Below are 17,500 nucleotides of genomic sequence, written 5' to 3'. Positions count from 1 at the left end.
GGGAGCTGAACCCAGGTTCAGAGATCTGGGGATCTGGGGCAGGACCTAATCATGACCTACATAAAACACAGGTGAAGAGAATCACTAATTAACACAGGTGTGTCAAACACCACACTCTCAACACAAAGGAAATAGAGATTGGGGAGGGGTTGAATCGTAAGTGATAACTATCTTCTTACTGGAATAATAATCCTTCTTCCCTTTTACTATTTCCTTTTTCCTTGTAAGAAGCAAGGTTTCCCTTTAAGTGACGAAAAGTTACAGGAAACACACGCACGCACGCACACACACAAACATAAACACCAAAGATGAAGCTAAACCTGTCTTTACGGTGGGTTTGATTCGTTAGTGATAACTGTCTTCTTACTGGAATAATAATCGATCTGCCTTTTTCCTTGTTGTAAGAGACAAGGTTTGACTGTAAGTGACGAAAAGTTACCGGTAACAGTTATCCCATTACATCATCCGAGTGCACCGTCAGAGTGTGAAGATGAATAAGCTACGCTCTGAACGAATGAATGCTCCAATTGTGTACGGGCCAGGCAGATCTTCTCCCTGGAGCAGAAGACCATCAGGCAGCTCTGCCCATCAGTCCAGCGCTGCATGTTGGTCTTCTGCTCCAGGGATCATCATGCCAGTACTGGCCCATCAGATCAACAACCTGCCCTTCCACCAGCACAACCCCACACAGACTGCACATCTCTGCTGAGTGGCCCGCCTAGCAGTCGTCCCTCGATTCACAGTTAGCCACTACCATACGAGAGGATCAGAGAGCCAATCTTCGCCCTCCCCCACTCCCTTCCCACCCCCCTCTACAACCTCCCTTTCGGAGTCCCCCTCTTCCTCTTCCACTTACTCTTCTTATTTTCCTTCTCCTCCATTCGTTCCATCTCCGCACGGGTGGACTAAGTGTGTCACAGATGTGGGTCAGTCGCCTTTCTGTTTCCAACTCAAGTCAATTCAATTTGGCTAGGACTTAAAAAAGAAAAATCCTAGGAAGGTATCAAATTGAAAACAGCTTGGAGGTGCTCAGAGCCCAGGCGAACGCCACCACCGCCGTCCAACACACTTAAAATAGCGGTATGTTTCTTGAGAGGGAGAGTGAATGAGAGAGAGAGAGATACCCATTTTAAAAGAGTGAGATAGAGACACACACTCACACATGCACACTCACACATAAAGGATTTAATTTAACAAGAAGACATAGCAAAACAGTAGCTCAACAGAAGATGTAGTGTTGAAGCTATTCCAGATGGCTTCCTCCATTTCACGTAAAACTCTACTTTAAAGCTGCTTCTGCATCTCGGGGGGAATGAAAATGTTCGAAGGCATCAGAGGGATTTAGTATGTTGCACAGGCTCCCACCGCTAATGCAGATTGCCACTGAATCATGGGCAATGTGCTGTGTCCCTGTTTTCTGTGGCTAAACCAAACCAAATCGGCCATGTCTCGTTGAAAACCATGATTTAACACGACCTGAGAATCTGTGTATTGTTTGCACAGAGCAAAGAATCAAGTGTGGTTCGTTTTGGTATGGATTATTGAACAAATTATGAAGAACTTATCATCAGTCAGGTTGCGTCTAGTATTTACGTCGCTTGTTAATGACAGGAAGTCGGTCTGCAGTTGTTCCGCAGTCTTCTCTGCTTCCTGTTCCGTGTGATGTCTGATATTTATCTGATCTGCAATGCCTTCTGATGTAAACTGCAGGCATTGAAGAGAGACACACACACACACAACACACACACACAACACACACACACACACACACACACACACACACACACACACACACACACACACACACACACACACACACACACACACACACACACTTCCGTGGCAGCCGCACAGAGATGGGGCGATATGAATATTTGTTTCATTGGGCGAGTGTCTTTGTCCTTGACGTCAGCGTTCCCGGCAGGAACGCTGCTGTTGAGGAAGGTGTGAGAGCAGCGGCGACAAATCCCTCATACACTCCAGTCCGCAGACAGACAGGAGTGACGCAGGGTCTGCATGAATAATAAAGAGTTATGACGCGCTAAAGCGTGGTAGTGGCGGGCAACGATGATGAAATTAATTCTAATAATTGTTTATGTGCCTGTTCGTTTGTGCTTCTGAGAGCATGTGTGTGAATGTATCTCAGTGTATTTGTGTCTGTGTGTGTGTGTGTGTGTGTGAGTGTTTGTGTGTGTGTGTGTGTGTTTATGTTTATGGGTGCTTGCCTGCCTGTGTGAGGATGTCTGTTTTTCTATACGCGTTACCACGAGAGTTTGTTGAGTGTGTGTGTGTGCGTGTGAACGCGTGTGCTTGCATGTGCTCGGTGTGGATGTCTGTTTTGGCAAATGTGTTACCATGAGAGTGTGTGAACGCGTACGTTAGTGCATGCGCACATACATCTGTGTGTTCAGTGTGTCGCTGTGGTTGAAGGTGAGGAAAAGCGAAGGCATTAGTCAGCACCTTTTGTGCATGTTAATGCTGTCCGGCTGGCTGTCCTCAGCCAAAGGGAGACTGGAGCGAGCCAGCGAACCAAGGACAGAAGGGAGGGAGGAGACGAGACCTGTCAGCCCTCCAGACAAGCCTGTGTTAGCATGCAGCCCTGCAGAGAGAGAGAGAGAGAGAGAGAGAGAGAGAGAGAGAGAGAGAGAGAGAGAGAGAGAGAGAGAGAGAGAGAGAGAGAGAGAGAGAGAGAGAGAGAGAGAGAGAGAGAGAGAGAGAGAGAGAGAGAGAACCGAGGGACAGAGACACAGATGTCCAAGATGGAGGAGACAGCAGGAGAAGACAGACTAAGGGCGCTTGTGTGTGTGTGTGTGTGTGTATGATGGGTTTGCAGAAATTAAACTTGAGATGTAACAGTGATGAGAGCAGAGGGATGAGAGAGAGAGAGAAAGCCATAGAGAGGGAGAGAGAGAGACAGAGGAAGAAAGAGAGAGAGAGAGAGACACACAGACAGACAGACAGACCGACAGACAGACAGACAGACAGAGTTCCTTGCATGATGGAGCAATATAGAGAGCAGCTCTGCTCTTCCAGTCTGCCCCTCTCTCCCCTCCTCGTCCTCCCCCTTACCCCCCTCCTCGTCTCCCCCTTACCCCCCTCCTCGTCTCTCCATCCCTCCAAGCCCTTGGCGTATCGCATCCGTCAGACAGTGTACATGCCCATGTGCGTGGCCAGAGGCTTTTCGCACTGGGCAGTGTGAAAATGTGTGTGCATTTCGAAATGTGTGTGTGCGCGTGTGTGAGTGTGTGTCGTGTCGGTGTGTTTGTGTCTGAAACGTCCGTGTGTGTAGTGTACAATCCAACATTCACACACAGACACCACACTGACTGTATAGCAACAGACACATATCCACACATACCCACAGACAGCCATGCACACACACTTGTGAGCACACGTACACACACGCACACACACACACACACACACACACACACACACACACACACACACACACACACACACACACACACACACACACACACACACACACACACACACACACACACACAATGTTTTATATAATACCGTTTTTCTCTTTGCTTGTGTCTGTGTATGATTGCATGTGTGTGTGTGTTTGTGTATGTGCGTGTGTATTTGCTTGTGTGTAATTGCTTCTCCTCCATCTCTTCTACTTCCATCTGACCTCATAGTCCTTATAGCATGTGTGTGGGCTCTCCAGTGGGCTCTTCTTCTGTGTGCTGTTTCATTTCTCATTTATGTTTTTGGGTTGTCTAAAGAAAAAAATTAGCAGTAATAACGGCTCTGAACACAACATGTCTTAGTGTCTCCAATTTCTTTAGCGGTACGGAACCGCTGAAATAAATGTGAATTATAACAAGGTACAACCAAAGCCTCTTGGACCTCTCGGATTCAAACCCCCCAAATGTTAAAACCTCATGCAACAGCGTCTGTTCCTGATTAACCCTCCGGGTGTTGTGCCTCAAATTTGGGAGGCGAGCGAGAAGATGAAGTCGCCGCGCAGTGCGACGTGAACAAGGATACGTGACGATCGGAATGGGCAAGAACTGCATGTCCCGCCTCCGGCATCGGCCCCCTCCATTATCTATCTCATTATCACAGGGGCCTCAAGGACATGGAAGCCTCCATCCAGGCAAACGAGATCTCTGAAATCACCGCCTTCTGCTGTCTGCCGTCTGCCGTCCATGTCAAATAATATGCTCTGATATAGAACGGCAACGTGTGTTTCCTGCGATTTTGCGACGAAAGGGGGTGTAATTGTGATGGTAATCTGGGGAGGGAGAGATGTTACGAGGCGTGTTATGATGGCGGGTTTTTAGCGTAGAGACGCATGGTGAAACAAGTCAAATACAGAATCATCAAATGACCGCCAACTGTTTAGGACCAATGGACGGTAGGGTACGGATAGGCTTTAATTGGTTTCAAGTTCTTTCATTTTAGAAAAAACAGGGAGTTCACTCTGCTTTAGACGTGATGTTCATTCATAGTTTGAAGATGCCTTTTTTTCCGGTATCAATGTCTGCCTTTAAAGTGGTTTCACTATAAATTCAGTGAGTCCCAGACGGAACGGCAAATCATCTGGAACAAAGAGTGGATGTTTTCTCTTCTCTTACTCCCCTCGCTCAGTAGATCTTCTTGAGTGTCTTTGTTTCCGGTTTTCAGTTTTTAAATCAGATTCTGAAGCCTTTGAGGCAGGCAGTTCGATTCATCTCTCTCCTACGTCCTGTCACCGGTACCTCCATTCATATTTACCAAGTAGTAGCCTCGGAATCATCCAAAATAAAATCTCTTTTTTTTTTGGTCACCACTCAGACGGTGTACTTCTCCGTCGGAGTGCTGACAGCTCGAGAAATGTGTTTATCAGGGAGAACTCAGTGCTGACTCATATATAACCCCTTTTTTTTTTCAGTATAGTTTTGCATAGTTCCTTTTGTGTTTTGACGTATTCTAACGTGGCCTGCTCCCAAGCTTCTGTTGCCTTCGGCCTACTAAAATTAAAAACGACAATGTGCACGGTACCACAAATACAAACACATGGTTCACGCAGTGATGTTCCCAGATGTAGTATACACAGTATACCCCATGTAGAAATATGCGGATGAATCAGACGTAAACACATACAAGTACACATAAACAATACACGCGATTTGTTAGGGCAGTGCAGACAGAGACAAACTCCTCTCAAATGGATTTCTCGATCATTCTCCCCGTGTTCGTCCCTTGTAATCCCTCTCTCTTCATTGGGTTGTATTCGTATCCCACCTCCCTCTCCCATCTCCTCTGTTTAATCTCCTGGTGTCCATGGCTGGAGACTTCATCACTGTCAACTGTCAGAGCTGTTTAGAGTTAACTAATGGGCAGCGTGGAGAGAGAAGGGCTTGCGACTTGTGAGGCAGCTCTTATGCTACGCTCAATTAGGGCTAACCTCGAGCTACTCGCAGTGCTTACACGTACCTGTGGCAGGGCTCCGGAGCGTCCCCTTTTAAAGAGCCGATTGACGTGTTTATCACGGTTGGTTTCTGTTCAAGTGACCCGCCTCGTTTACTTGTCAGGACGGGTAATAAGGGTGCGTTGCTGCTGGCTGTTGTCGCTCGTGTGGCCCACGTGTTCAACCTGAAGTCATGGTCTTTTTCTTGGGCTGTATCTGTGTTACTATATGGGTCAAATAACAGCCATGAGTTTAAAAAAAAGATATCATGATAAACGTTTGAGTTGACAGAGAAGGAATGTGTTACCTTCTTGTGTGGGGCCATCAATTAGTTAGAAGGAAAATGTAAATGAAATGTCTTGCTGTACTAGTGCAGACATTTTATTAGATTGGATCCGACTGAGTTTCCCTGCTGAGAATGTTTCAGTTTTTGGTAAACATATCACTCTTTTATTGCCAATTTTGCCTTCTTCTGCCCGAGGGCATGCCAGCGCTTTTAAACGAAAACAGCACTTCTGATGGAGGAGAATGAATTTAAACCCCTGTGATTCCTTAAATCACACCTCCCGCCTTCTGTTGGTGTGTGTGGCTAAGTGTTGTTTTATACATTTCTGTATAAATGTCCTCTGCAACCTCCTTTCGTTTTGACGATAACCCACAATCGTCCTTTGTTCTTCAAAACCCTTGATAATCACAAACAAACCCAGCAGACCCGGGAACTTTGCGCGCATCCCCAAAAAATGAAAACAGGATCCCACAACCAATCCCCCCCCCCCCCCGTCACCCTTCCTCCATCTCGTCATCTTCCCATGAAAAATATCTTCACCCCCACCCCACCATACAAAAACATACCCCCCCCTCCCCCTATCCCCATTCCTCGGTCTCATCTGCATCATCCCATGGTCAATACCTTCACCCCACGCCACCATACACAAACCTACCCCCCCCCCCCCCCCCCAGGTAAAGTCCTTCATCATAGGCTCCTGCAGCAGCCTGGGACTGCTCTGCCCAAGCCCAGGGCGTCCGTGGAGTCCGCCCACGGGCCTGGGCGCCGCTGAGCGTTGCTGATAGTAAACGGGTTGGCGGTCTTCCGGCCGTGCCTCTCTCCGGTGATCCACGGCTGTTCCTTCCCGAGGCCCCCTGGAAATAAAGAGCGTTTTTTCCTGAGCCCCTGCCTCTGTGGGATCCCTGGTGTGAGAACTCTGCGCCTCGCAAGACTCTGCATCCATCCCCAAACGAGGGAGCGTGATCGTAAACTGTGTTATGGAGTGCAGAGGATGGAGGAACTATATATCTTCGCAGAACACATCCCCCGCCCCAGGCCCTCCCAACGGCTGCAGACACATCTGACCTGCAGGGCCCGGGGCAGTCAGTCCAAGCAAGAAGAACATTTATATATAGATATGATACATATTTCCCAAAGAATTTTTTTTTTTTTTGCCTTTAGCTTCGCTACGCTACGACTCTTTAATGAAGTGTGACGTCGTTATAGAGTCCCCCCCCCCCTCCCTCCATCCCTCCCTCCATCCTTCCCTCCCTCCCTCCTCCCCCCCCCCCCCCCCCCTCCCCCCCTCATAGTCAACACGCAGAGTCGGCAAACAGAACCCAAAGGCTTGTGCACTGGCTCCCACCCTCCGTCCCTCCCTCCATCCTTCCATCCCTCCCTCCATCCCTCCCTCCATCCTTCCATGCTTCCCTCCCTCCCTCCATGCTTCCCTCCCTCCCTCCATGCTGCTCGCTTCCTGGACGCGAAACAGGTCTTAATGGGCCGTATGGTTCTGCTCTGCCTCAACAATGCTACTAAAAAGAGAGAGAGAGAGAGAGAGAGAGAGAGAGAGAGAGAGAGAGAGGGTGTGAGGAACTGTGACAAATATATATGTAGAAGAGAGATAAAGGCACAGTGACAGAGCAAAAGACAGCGACACAGAGCAAGAGAGTGACAGACAGTGAGAGAGAGAGGGAGAGAGACCGAGGTTGAACGAGAGACACAGAGCGAAAAAGACAGATAAAGACAGAGCGAGAGAGCAAAAACGAAACAAAAATAGAAAACCTAAAAATAAGTACAGAGAAAGAGGGAGACAGAGAGAGAGAGAAAAATACACAAACAAAGAATGACTAGAGAGAGAGAGATGGAACAGAGGAGACAGGAAGTCAGATACGGATCAAGGACTGCGAGGTAATAAAAGATAAAACTCAGAACAGGAGGACAACGTATAAGGACGAAATGAACCGCGCCATAAAAAACATTCCATCGTCCTTCGGAACGATACAACAGTCGTTGTTAATGTTGATGTACAAAACGTTTTTTGCGAACAAATCCTCCGGGTGTTGCGAGTCACCCGGCTGTTTTGATGTGCGTGCGCTAACAACGTGCAGACGCAGCCACGCCGGCGTGCGGATGCTACGCTGACCCAGGGGTCTGCTAATGACACGGCTACACGTGTAGCGCATTAGCTTCACGCTGTGGCTAGCAAGCTCCCCCACCCCTGATTGTTAACAAGCAGGAAACAGTTGCCTCAGCAATCGCTGGGTCTCCTCGTTTGGGGTGTGTGACAACAGCCTCCCCCCCGCCCCCCCCAAAACCAGCCCAAAGCACCCCCAGACCGGATGAAAACAAAACGTGCACTGAGGGTCACCAAATGGTCCCCACCGCGGAGCTCCTTCCTGGGGCCCCAGGAAGGATCCTGCTGCTCCACCAGGCCCCCCTGCGGAGCTCTGTTACTATAAAGGCGAGGGCTCAAAGGGGCGCGATGGGGAGGCTGACCTTTGACTCTGAGCCTATTTCTCTCTCTTTTCTTTCTTTCTCACTATTCTCTCTCTCTCTCTCTCTCTCTCTCTCTCTCTCTCTCTCTCTCTCTCTCTCTCTCTCTCTCTCTCTCTCTCTCTCTCTCTCTGTCGCTCTAGCTCTCTGTTTCTCTCTCTATGGCTCTCTCTCTCTCTCTCTCTCTCTCTCTCTCTCTCTCTCTCTCTCTCCCTCTCTCTCTCCCCCCCCCCCCCCCCCTCTCTCCTGCTATAATTGATGCGTTAAGCCCCTGCAGAATGTCTCGCCTCACCTTGGTAAACTGGTTAAAAAGCCAGTCCTTGTGGACCCCGGCCATAGAATAGAGTGCTCCCCGTTTTCCACCTCTTATATGGACACAGTGTCCGCCCTGACATATGTCCGGCCTTCCATTGGCAGCCATAATCTATAATTCTTTCCCGTAAATATCCCTTTCGTTTTTCCCTTTTCCCCCTTTCCGTTGCTTTATATGGTAGCAAGTGACCATGACAACCATATAAATGGTTTTGGACTATGAATGTCTTCTTTGTAAAACAATAAAAGGTTACCCTGAGATAAAATCCCGAAAGATTTGACAATAAATAACCATGCAAGACATCTATATATATTTGCACTTCAAGAAAGATAATAAAACTATAGAGGTCTTAACCCTCCCAATGCCTATCAAAATGAAAAGGAAAGACTTTCTACTTTGCCAGACGCTGTCCATCAGCGATTATGTTCTTCTCACTCTCCTTGTTGTGTGTCCTGGTCACCTAATTTCATCGAGCAAGGGTCTTACTGAGATGGCATTGGCCACAAAATGCGCATTCAGTCTCCCAGTCCCTCAATAGAAGTATTATTTGCAGTTGCTATAGATACAACACACGCACACATACACAAACGCACACCTCACACTCACACTCACACTCACACTCACGCTCACACTCACACTCACACACACACACATATACAGGTACACACAAAGCATAAACATATGGTACACATAATCCACAATGAAACTCACGATCATGTGTGTGTGTGTGTGTGTGTGTGTGTGTGTGTGTGTGTGTGTGTGTGTGTGTGTGTGTGTGTGTGTGTGTGTGTGTGTGTGTGTGTGTGTGTGTGTGTGTTCGAGGTCTGAGTGGGGGAGAGCAATGTATCATGGGAATCACAAAAGTCCATTTCCCCATCTCGGCTCAGCCGCGGTTCATTTTCCGCCTGGCGTCCCTCCGTGGAGGTGAGATGAAGGGGGGGAGAGATGCTCTGGAAGCCCATGAAAGCATGTGAGGAGCAACACCAAGGAACGGGTCGAACAGGGAGAGTCTGTCATTGTAAGCCACTGGCACGGCTCCTGTGTTTTATTAACCTCGTTCCCATTCTCACGCCGGAATGCCAGGAAGAGGCGGCTTCCCAATGTGCACTTATTGGCGGGAGAGAGGGGGGAGGATTTGCGGGCCCACTTCAGAGGAAGGGGAAATGGGCTTGGGTTGCCCGGGTTTAGCGGTGGGAGACGCCAGAGAGAGGGAGCCCTCCAATCGGGGGGATAAGAGGGATCTCCGTCTCCGTTACGTGTTTCGGATATTGCTTTGTTGTCTCTTCTTCTTCTTGTCGTGTTATTTTTTCGTTACATTCCCCTTATTTAGCTGACGCTTTAATCCAAAGCGACTTGCACAATGCGAGTGCGTTCAACCGTGAAGGTGCAACCCAGAAATTGCAGGAATAACACGAGTAGATGAAATGTGTCAAATAAGCTAAACTGCTTCAAGGGCTATATTTTTGAACACAAAGCAAGAGAAGGTTTAATTTATTTATGAATTATTATTATAACGTATTTTCCCATGAATGATGTTAATGCTTTTATTCTTCTCAACCCCGGGACCGGCATCCACGCCTCACTGGCGGCTAAAGAACGGAAATTGCGGTGGTTACGGTAGACCAACGCTGAAATTGCCCTCTTCTCATGTGCTTAGCCAATCAGATCGCCGACTGCAACTAGGCGCAGAAAACGGCGGCAGATCGGCAGGAAATAGTGCTGCCTGAACCGACTGACGGACAGGTCATCAGGCAGAGATGGGATAGAGATGGGAAGATGGATGGAAGTTGGTGAGAGGTGTGTGGTGGTGGTGCCTCCTCTACTTGATTGGGGATTGGATGAGTGGGCCCCCCCGGGTTGAGATATGCCTGAGGGGGATCCAATTAGACTCTGCAGGGGCTGTGGGGGCTGCTGTGGTTAGGGCTCCCGGGTGATTTACGGGGAAAGGGGGAGGGGGGGGGCAAGCTCACATCACTTTCCTCATTGGTAACACATCAGCAAACTCTTTACCGGAAAAATCGGAATAATTTTTCCATAATTTTTCAGCCGCTGCACTGCTCTTACAATCTATTTCATTCATCTTTCGAGGGCCTCTTTTGCCGCACCATGTTTGCCCGGCCTTCCCCCCGTACGTGTTTCGTGTTCTAGTACCTCTCATCGATTCTGAGTCCTTTCCTGTCGGAGCACAACGAGACTAGTCTGGTCGTCTTCTCTCGCTCTGATGTCGGGAACTTTGGAGGGGGATTGGGAAGAGGGGGGCACCGCCCTGGTTTCGGTTCCAATTATGAAGCCTCATTGCGGTCAGGACTCCCATTTGCACTGGCAGTGGCGGTCCGTTGTTGTGAGTCTGCGGTCGGCGTCTCACTCGGTTGATTCACTTCGGGGTTAAATCCTGATCATGCTTGGGATGATGCTGTGGTCTCATCACCAGGGAGCTGGGAGAGGGAGTGCTGGAATAGAGGCTTCATTATCGTCCAATGCAATGTCATGTCCCACGCTCACACACGCACGCACACAGACACACACACACACACACACACACACACACACACTCCCTTCAGTCAATTGACTGGAACTCTTAACAGCTGAGCCCAGCTGACTCACTGTAGGGCAAGGCATTAGAACAGGACAGTGGTCGAGAGGGTGTGTGTGTGTGTGTGTGTGTACGTGTGTGTGTGTGTGTGTGTCTGTGTGCGTGTGTGTGTGTGTGTGTGTGTGCCTGTTGTGAGGAATGGAATGAAAGGTCATAAAGCCATGTTAAGCTTGTGGCCTAATTTTTCCAAACACAATTTGTGCACTGTGTGTTCCTATATTCTGTGGCACTCATTTGAAGCATTGAAGTATTTGAGATAGATGTGTTTTGTCCAGACTCTAAATCATGTGGTAAGAATAGTGCAAAACAAATATTGACCGTGCGTCGCATTTGTTATTCATTCACATTTATCTCCTGTTCTAATAGTCATTTTTTGTTTCAATTGTGTTTGACAGGAAACGGATCTCCTGGATATCGCCTACATCAAGGACTCCAGAAACGGAAAATGCACGAAAAGTCCCAAGGTAAGAAAAACATCCCAACCGATGATTCTCTTTGCATTTCAGTGTCTGCTTGAAGACGTGTAGAAATACTGTCGTATGAAATGACAGTTCTTTGTCCTTTGAAAATATGTGTTTGTTTCCTGGCGGGGGGGGGTGGTGGTAGTGCCGGTCTCATGCTTGAGACGGTGCCGACTCTTTGAGTTTTGCGGGCGCGGGTCTTAAGAAGCAGTCATCTTTTCCCTGCGTGGGCATGTGTTTTAATAGATCTGAACACCAAGGCTTGTGGCTCATCCAACACATTGACAAACGCCGCGAGGGAGCGTGAGTGAGCGCGAGAGTGAGCGTGAGAGAGCGTGAGAGAGCGTGAGAGAGCGTGAGAGAGCGTGAGAGAGCGTGAGTGAGCGTGAGTGAGCGTGAGAGAGCGTGAGAGAGCGTGAGAGAGCGGCGGCTGCTCGGAAACAACAACACATGATGCGGGTGCCTGGTTTGTTGTCGTTTCCGGTCCATGTCCATTCTGTGGATTCTAGTAGTTACATCACACAGCAGGTGCCTCACCGTTAAGCTAGCCCCCTCCCAGTGTTTTCCATTAAGTATCCGGGTAATGCTGCAAAATAATTATACATTGAGTACAGATTGATTTCCCAGGACTTTCAAACGAGTTTCAGAGCAGCCCCGAAAAATTCAAAGCCTTGCAAAATGATGTGTTGATTTGTGTGTAACGAGGGAAGGATTTGCAAACATTTTATTTTCCTTTTTCGCCTCTCGACCCCCGCTGCGAATGTGGTGTATTCAGCGGGGAATCTCACAGTAATCTCCCTCGGATCGGCCCATTTGATGTTTTTGACTCACCAAAAACTAAATACAATTAACATGCCAGGCCTCGTTCTCTTCCTCGCCTCCTCTCTGTTAATGACTCTGTTTTGCCTCTGCGGTGCCTTTTTCGGTGGGCTTAATGCCACGACCCCGCAGGGTCCTCGCGTCGTCATGTGGTCGGTCCCCTGTAAAGTGGGCACGGCATGAATGTGAGTGTGTGTGTCTGTGTGTGACCGTGAATGAATGTGTGTGTTTGTGTGTCGGGGCGGGGATGAGGTTACACAGACTGAAGGCTGATGCTTGCCACGAAGCACCGGGCTCCTCATGTGGTTTCCCCTGACAAGAATGTGTTTGAATGTGTGAGTGTGTGTGTGTGTGTGTGGAGGGGGGGGTAGCCGTGAGGTAACACAGGCCGAAGGCTGATACTGCATCTGGGGAGTGAGTGATGACACAGTCAATACGGCGGCACACACAGCCGTGTATTTCTAAGAGCTGTTACAAGGTACTCCTGCCGCGCGGCCGTCCGGACGTCGAAGGATCCGTTTTTGGCTCGTGCCGGGGGCCGTGCGCAGCAGTGCACCCTGGGCATTCGCCGTGAGCGCTTCGTTGCGACCCCGGCGTCGACGGGGACGGGAGATGGGCGGAGGAGGGGAACGAGAGAGAGAGTGGGGGGCGATGAAAGATGAAGGAAGTGACGGAGGGAAGGATACAGGCAGGAAAGGAGAGAGAGAAGAGGGTTGAGGATCCCATGGTGGAAAGCTGGACAGGGAAGAGACGGCAGGGGGGGGGGGGGGGGGGGGGGAGAGAGAAAGAGAGAGGGGGGAGGGGTGTAGAGAGGCAAGACGGGAGAGAGAAGGTGAATGACCGCAAGTCAAAGGAGGATATCAGCCGAAGCAATGGAGACGACATCAGGCACCGCTTGTGGTTAATGGACAGCACTTATGATCTTGGCTTACCGCGCGGGGCAATTTAACATCACACCACACTCCTCCCAGCGTCTCGTCAGACTCGACTGAAGGTGTGGCAGCTTTCTTCGGGGCCCGGTGACTGCAGCCTGCTGGGAGAGCATCCAACGACGGGACATATCTTTTATGCATAGACATGTCAACAAAGAGCTTGTAATAGTCGACGTGTCGCGTCGAGGTATGGACGAACGAATGCAGGAAGGAATATACAATCGGCAGTCAGCTGGAGGATCTTCAGTGCGGTCGGTGTCAGGACCTGAGCTGCTGTTGCTCACGACCCTTAAGCAGACGGGGTGTAGCGTGCTCGTCCGGGGCGGTGCTCGACGAAGGAGGAGACGAAGGGAGAGGGAAAGGGAGAAAAGGATGAGGAATCTTGTATTCATCTGGTGCATCGTTGAACGTTGCTTTGTCCTTCCAGGTACCGGCATGACTCAGACACGCCCCTAGCGCTGCAGGGTAGACCATATGTCCAGATGGCAGAGCAGTCTCATGATTTTTTTGCGGTTTGCCTATATATTATCTGGGGGAGACAATGCAGATGTGTGTGTGTGTGTGTGTGTGTGTGTGTGTGTGTGTGTGTGTGTGTGTGTGTGTGTGTGTGTGGGTGTGTCGCACAGCCCACACACTGACAACAAAGCCCATAAACACAGGGAAACACTCGGAATCCTAGGCACACACACACACACACAAACACACACACACACACAAACACACACACACACACACACACACACACACACACACACACACACACACACACACACACACACACAAGCACACACATGCACACACATGCACACACAGATACAGACATACACACACACACCAAGGCAAGCCCACGCACACACATGCACACACACATACACACACACACACAGCACACACACACACACACACACACACACACACACACACACACACACACACACACAGCCACTATAAAATAACAAGGCGCGGCTGGAGTGCGTTCCTGTGTCCGCTGTGTTTCAGACTAGCGACGCGGCTAATGAGCACGTGTCAGCCCTGCGTTAGTCGTTAGTCAAACTGATTAGATTGGCCCGCTCGTCAGCCTGGACGAGAGACAACCTTCATCTGTCGGCCGGATCCAGAAACACATCTCTATCTCCCGCTTTATCTCTCTCTCTCTCTCCCTCTCTCTCACTGTCTGTGGGTCCCTTCGGTCCGCTGAACAAAGGACAGAAACCAATAATCATACACAGAGCGAGAGCACGGAAAAACGCGGCCACCTAGCTAGCTCGCAGTTCAAAGAACCGATGCTGATTATTATGGTGGTGGTGCCCTTGTGCTGCTATCAATCGTCCGTGGCATCGTTTGCTCTTCTTCTCGTCCTCTCTCTCTTCCTCTCTCTTCCTCTCTCTTCCTCTCTCTTCCTCTCTCTTCCTCTCTCTTCCCCTCTCTTCCACTCTTCTCCTCTCTCATTCTCTCTCTTCCCCTCTCTGCCTCTCTCTTCCTCTCTCTTAACCTCTCTTCCTCTCTCTTCCACTCATCTCCTCTGTTTCCTCTCTCTTCCTCTCTCTTAATCTCTCTTCCTCTCTTCCTCTCTCTTCCCCTCTCTGCCTCTCTCTTCCTCTCTCTTAACCTCTCTTCCTCCATTCTGCTCTCTCATCTCCTCTCTCTTCTGCCTCCGTGCTAGCCCCTCCTTCCTGTTCATTTTTTTGGTTCGGTTTGGGTGTTGCGTGAAGCGTCGTGTCCAGCTGATGTGCGTGACACTGACCAGACCTCCCTGGCTAGGCTACACCGCCCGGGGCTTTTAACATGGCTGACAGCAGATGTCCAAACAAACTTGTTGGGTGATTTGACTGCGGTGTGTTGTTAGTGGCTTCCACCTCCTCTCCGTCCGCCCTTTCGGTTGTTTGCTGTACGAGACGGCAAAGGGAGACACGGGGACATTATTTATGTTATTTATCTGCTAAACTATGTCAATGTTTTATTCTGCCAGGAGTCAGTTCCTGTGCACTGCGTTCTCCAGTGTTAGTCTTCATCTGGGTTCTTTAGAAAATGCTGCAGACGTTTGGCAAATGTTCAACTCTGCAGCATCAACTTTCTCGGAAATGACATCAAAAAAGTGCAAGGCAATGTAAAACACTGCTTCTGTTGAACTGTCGGCCCTTTCAGAATGACACAATCATCTCCAACAACGACTTCCATTTGAAGTCCTGTCCCATATTTTCTTTACACAGTCGGCCAAATATGCAATTTGCTCTTTTTGGACCATTCCTTTCAAAGCAGAGGATAAAAGCTTCTACACAAAAGAGGTAAATCCCAGGTAAATGTTTGAAACGGGCTATTTATTTGTTCTTAGCCTAAGCAATCTGAACAAGCATATGTTTTACATATTTAGGATTTCTTTAGTGTTTTGTGATACCTCTAGATTAGCACAGCAATGAACAGTGTTTCATTTATTTTCACATTTACATTTAGAGGCTTTAGCAGACGCTTTTATCCAAAGCGGCTTACAATAAGTACATTTCATGCATTTACCTTTTCATGTATTTTACCATTCTCTTTGTTCGTTGGTCTTTTTTAGAAATGCACTTCTATGTACTGCTTGGCTCCGTACCTGCCTACAGCCTGCCTCAGGTCACGATAAAGAAGGGCAACGATGTTCCGAAAACTCTTTAAAGCACTTAAATACCGGCACTTTATTTAAAGAGGTAAACTTAGCTAGTTCCTGAAGGCGGCGTACCTTGTGGTTGCCGCAGAACGGGGGTCAAAAACCAGTGACCAGTTCACCGTCTGTCCGTCGAATGTGGGAATTTCTCTTCTTCTGCGCATTCTTCGTCTTCGCAGGTCTCTCAAACTGTTATTACTGGGCATGCTTGTGGCTGGAAGGTGGAGGAAGAGGAGGAGGAGGAGGAGGAGGATGGGAGGATGAGGATGATAGGGGCGAGGAGGAGGAGGGGGAGGAAGGATGATCTGGAGTGGGAGGATGAGGGGAGGAGGAGGAGGAAGAGGGAGGGGGAGGATGGGGACGAGTAGAAGGGGAAGCAGGGAGGAAGATGGGGACGAGAAGGATGAGGAGGAGTAGAAGGGGGAGGAGGGAGGAGGAGGAGGGAGGAGGAAGGCGAGGGAGGAAAAACCGAACGGGAGACATGAGGAGGGTAATCAACGCATCACTTGGGGGGGTCTTATGGATGGGTGTGTGACGGGCAAAATGACACGCCTTTCTGTCTTGTCCCCTCATTGGTGGGAACACTCAAGACCCCCCCCCCCCCGGAGCTCAGACACTCAGGCGCGTTCTGAGACGCACACTGCCCGCGAGTCAGAGGGATGGCGAGCTGCTTTAATTTGATTTGATTTGATGAGATTATATTAATCACTGTGGGGAGGGAAATCCAGGCGTTGCGGCGGCAGGAACAGCTGGAAACAGTGGAAATCAAAAAGGCAGGGATGAAGATTAATAAATAAAGATTGAAATAGAAGCAGAAAATGAGAGGTATTCATGGTATGGGCGCGCGTTGCCCAGGGTGAGCGGCGGGTAAGATGTTTGTCTCGCGCTCCACATCAGCGTTCCCATGGCGAGGCTTCCCGCCTGACTGTAGTCTGCTCTCATACCTGAGGTATGAGCTCATGTGATCTGGGAAAGGGCGTCTGCTTGAAGGTTTCTATCGATGCACGTTTCTCTCCCTCTCTCTGTCCCCCTCTGGAGCTCCTGATACATCTCTCTCTCTCAGCCTTATTCAGAACCATTCTTTGAATGAGATATACTCCTATTTCTACAAATCTCTCTCTCTCTCTCTCTCTCTCTCTCTCTCTCTCTCTCTCTCTCTCTCTCTCTCTCTCTCTCTCTCTCTCTCTCTCTCTCTCTCTCTCTCTCTCTCTCTCTCTCTCTCTCTCTCTCTCTCTGTACATATATACACAGTATACATTCATATAGATATATAACCAGTATATATAGAATATACACAGGCCTTGGGGCTGACTTGAGCAGGACAGACTGACAGGTGTTGAGGGTCTGGTGGAGTGGCCCAAAGAAGCAGACCCTTCACGATAAAGCCCTCCGTCCACACACACAGTCAGTCACTGCTTTATACAAACACACACCCACTCCAGACACACACACACCCACTCCAGACACACACGGAGCCACTCCAGACACACACAGAGCCCCTCCAAACACACGTATCCCGGGCCAGAAAGGCACTCGGCGGCCCATACTCTTAAAACAGGACTTTTGAATTCTA

The 17,500-nt window shown here is 49.2% G+C and overlaps 1 protein-coding gene across 1 annotated transcript in view; it reads left to right on the top strand.

Annotated features, from left to right (window-relative positions):
- The window catches only part of plcb1l (phospholipase C beta 1-like), a 96,710-nt gene that overhangs the window by 21,366 nt on the left and 57,844 nt on the right, over window positions 1-17,500 (top strand). The window contains exon 3 of the mRNA XM_030346140.1: window positions 11,470-11,595. Coding sequence (XP_030202000.1) covers window positions 11,470-11,595 — 126 coding nt within the window. The remainder of the gene's footprint in view (window positions 1-11,469; window positions 11,596-17,500) is intronic.

This window comes from Gadus morhua, chromosome 21 (assembly GCF_902167405.1).
Source record: "Gadus morhua chromosome 21, gadMor3.0, whole genome shotgun sequence".
NCBI lineage: Eukaryota > Metazoa > Chordata > Actinopteri > Gadiformes > Gadidae > Gadus > Gadus morhua.
The sequence above is the reverse complement of the archived record's forward strand: the minus strand, read 5'-3'. Positions and strand labels throughout refer to the sequence as shown.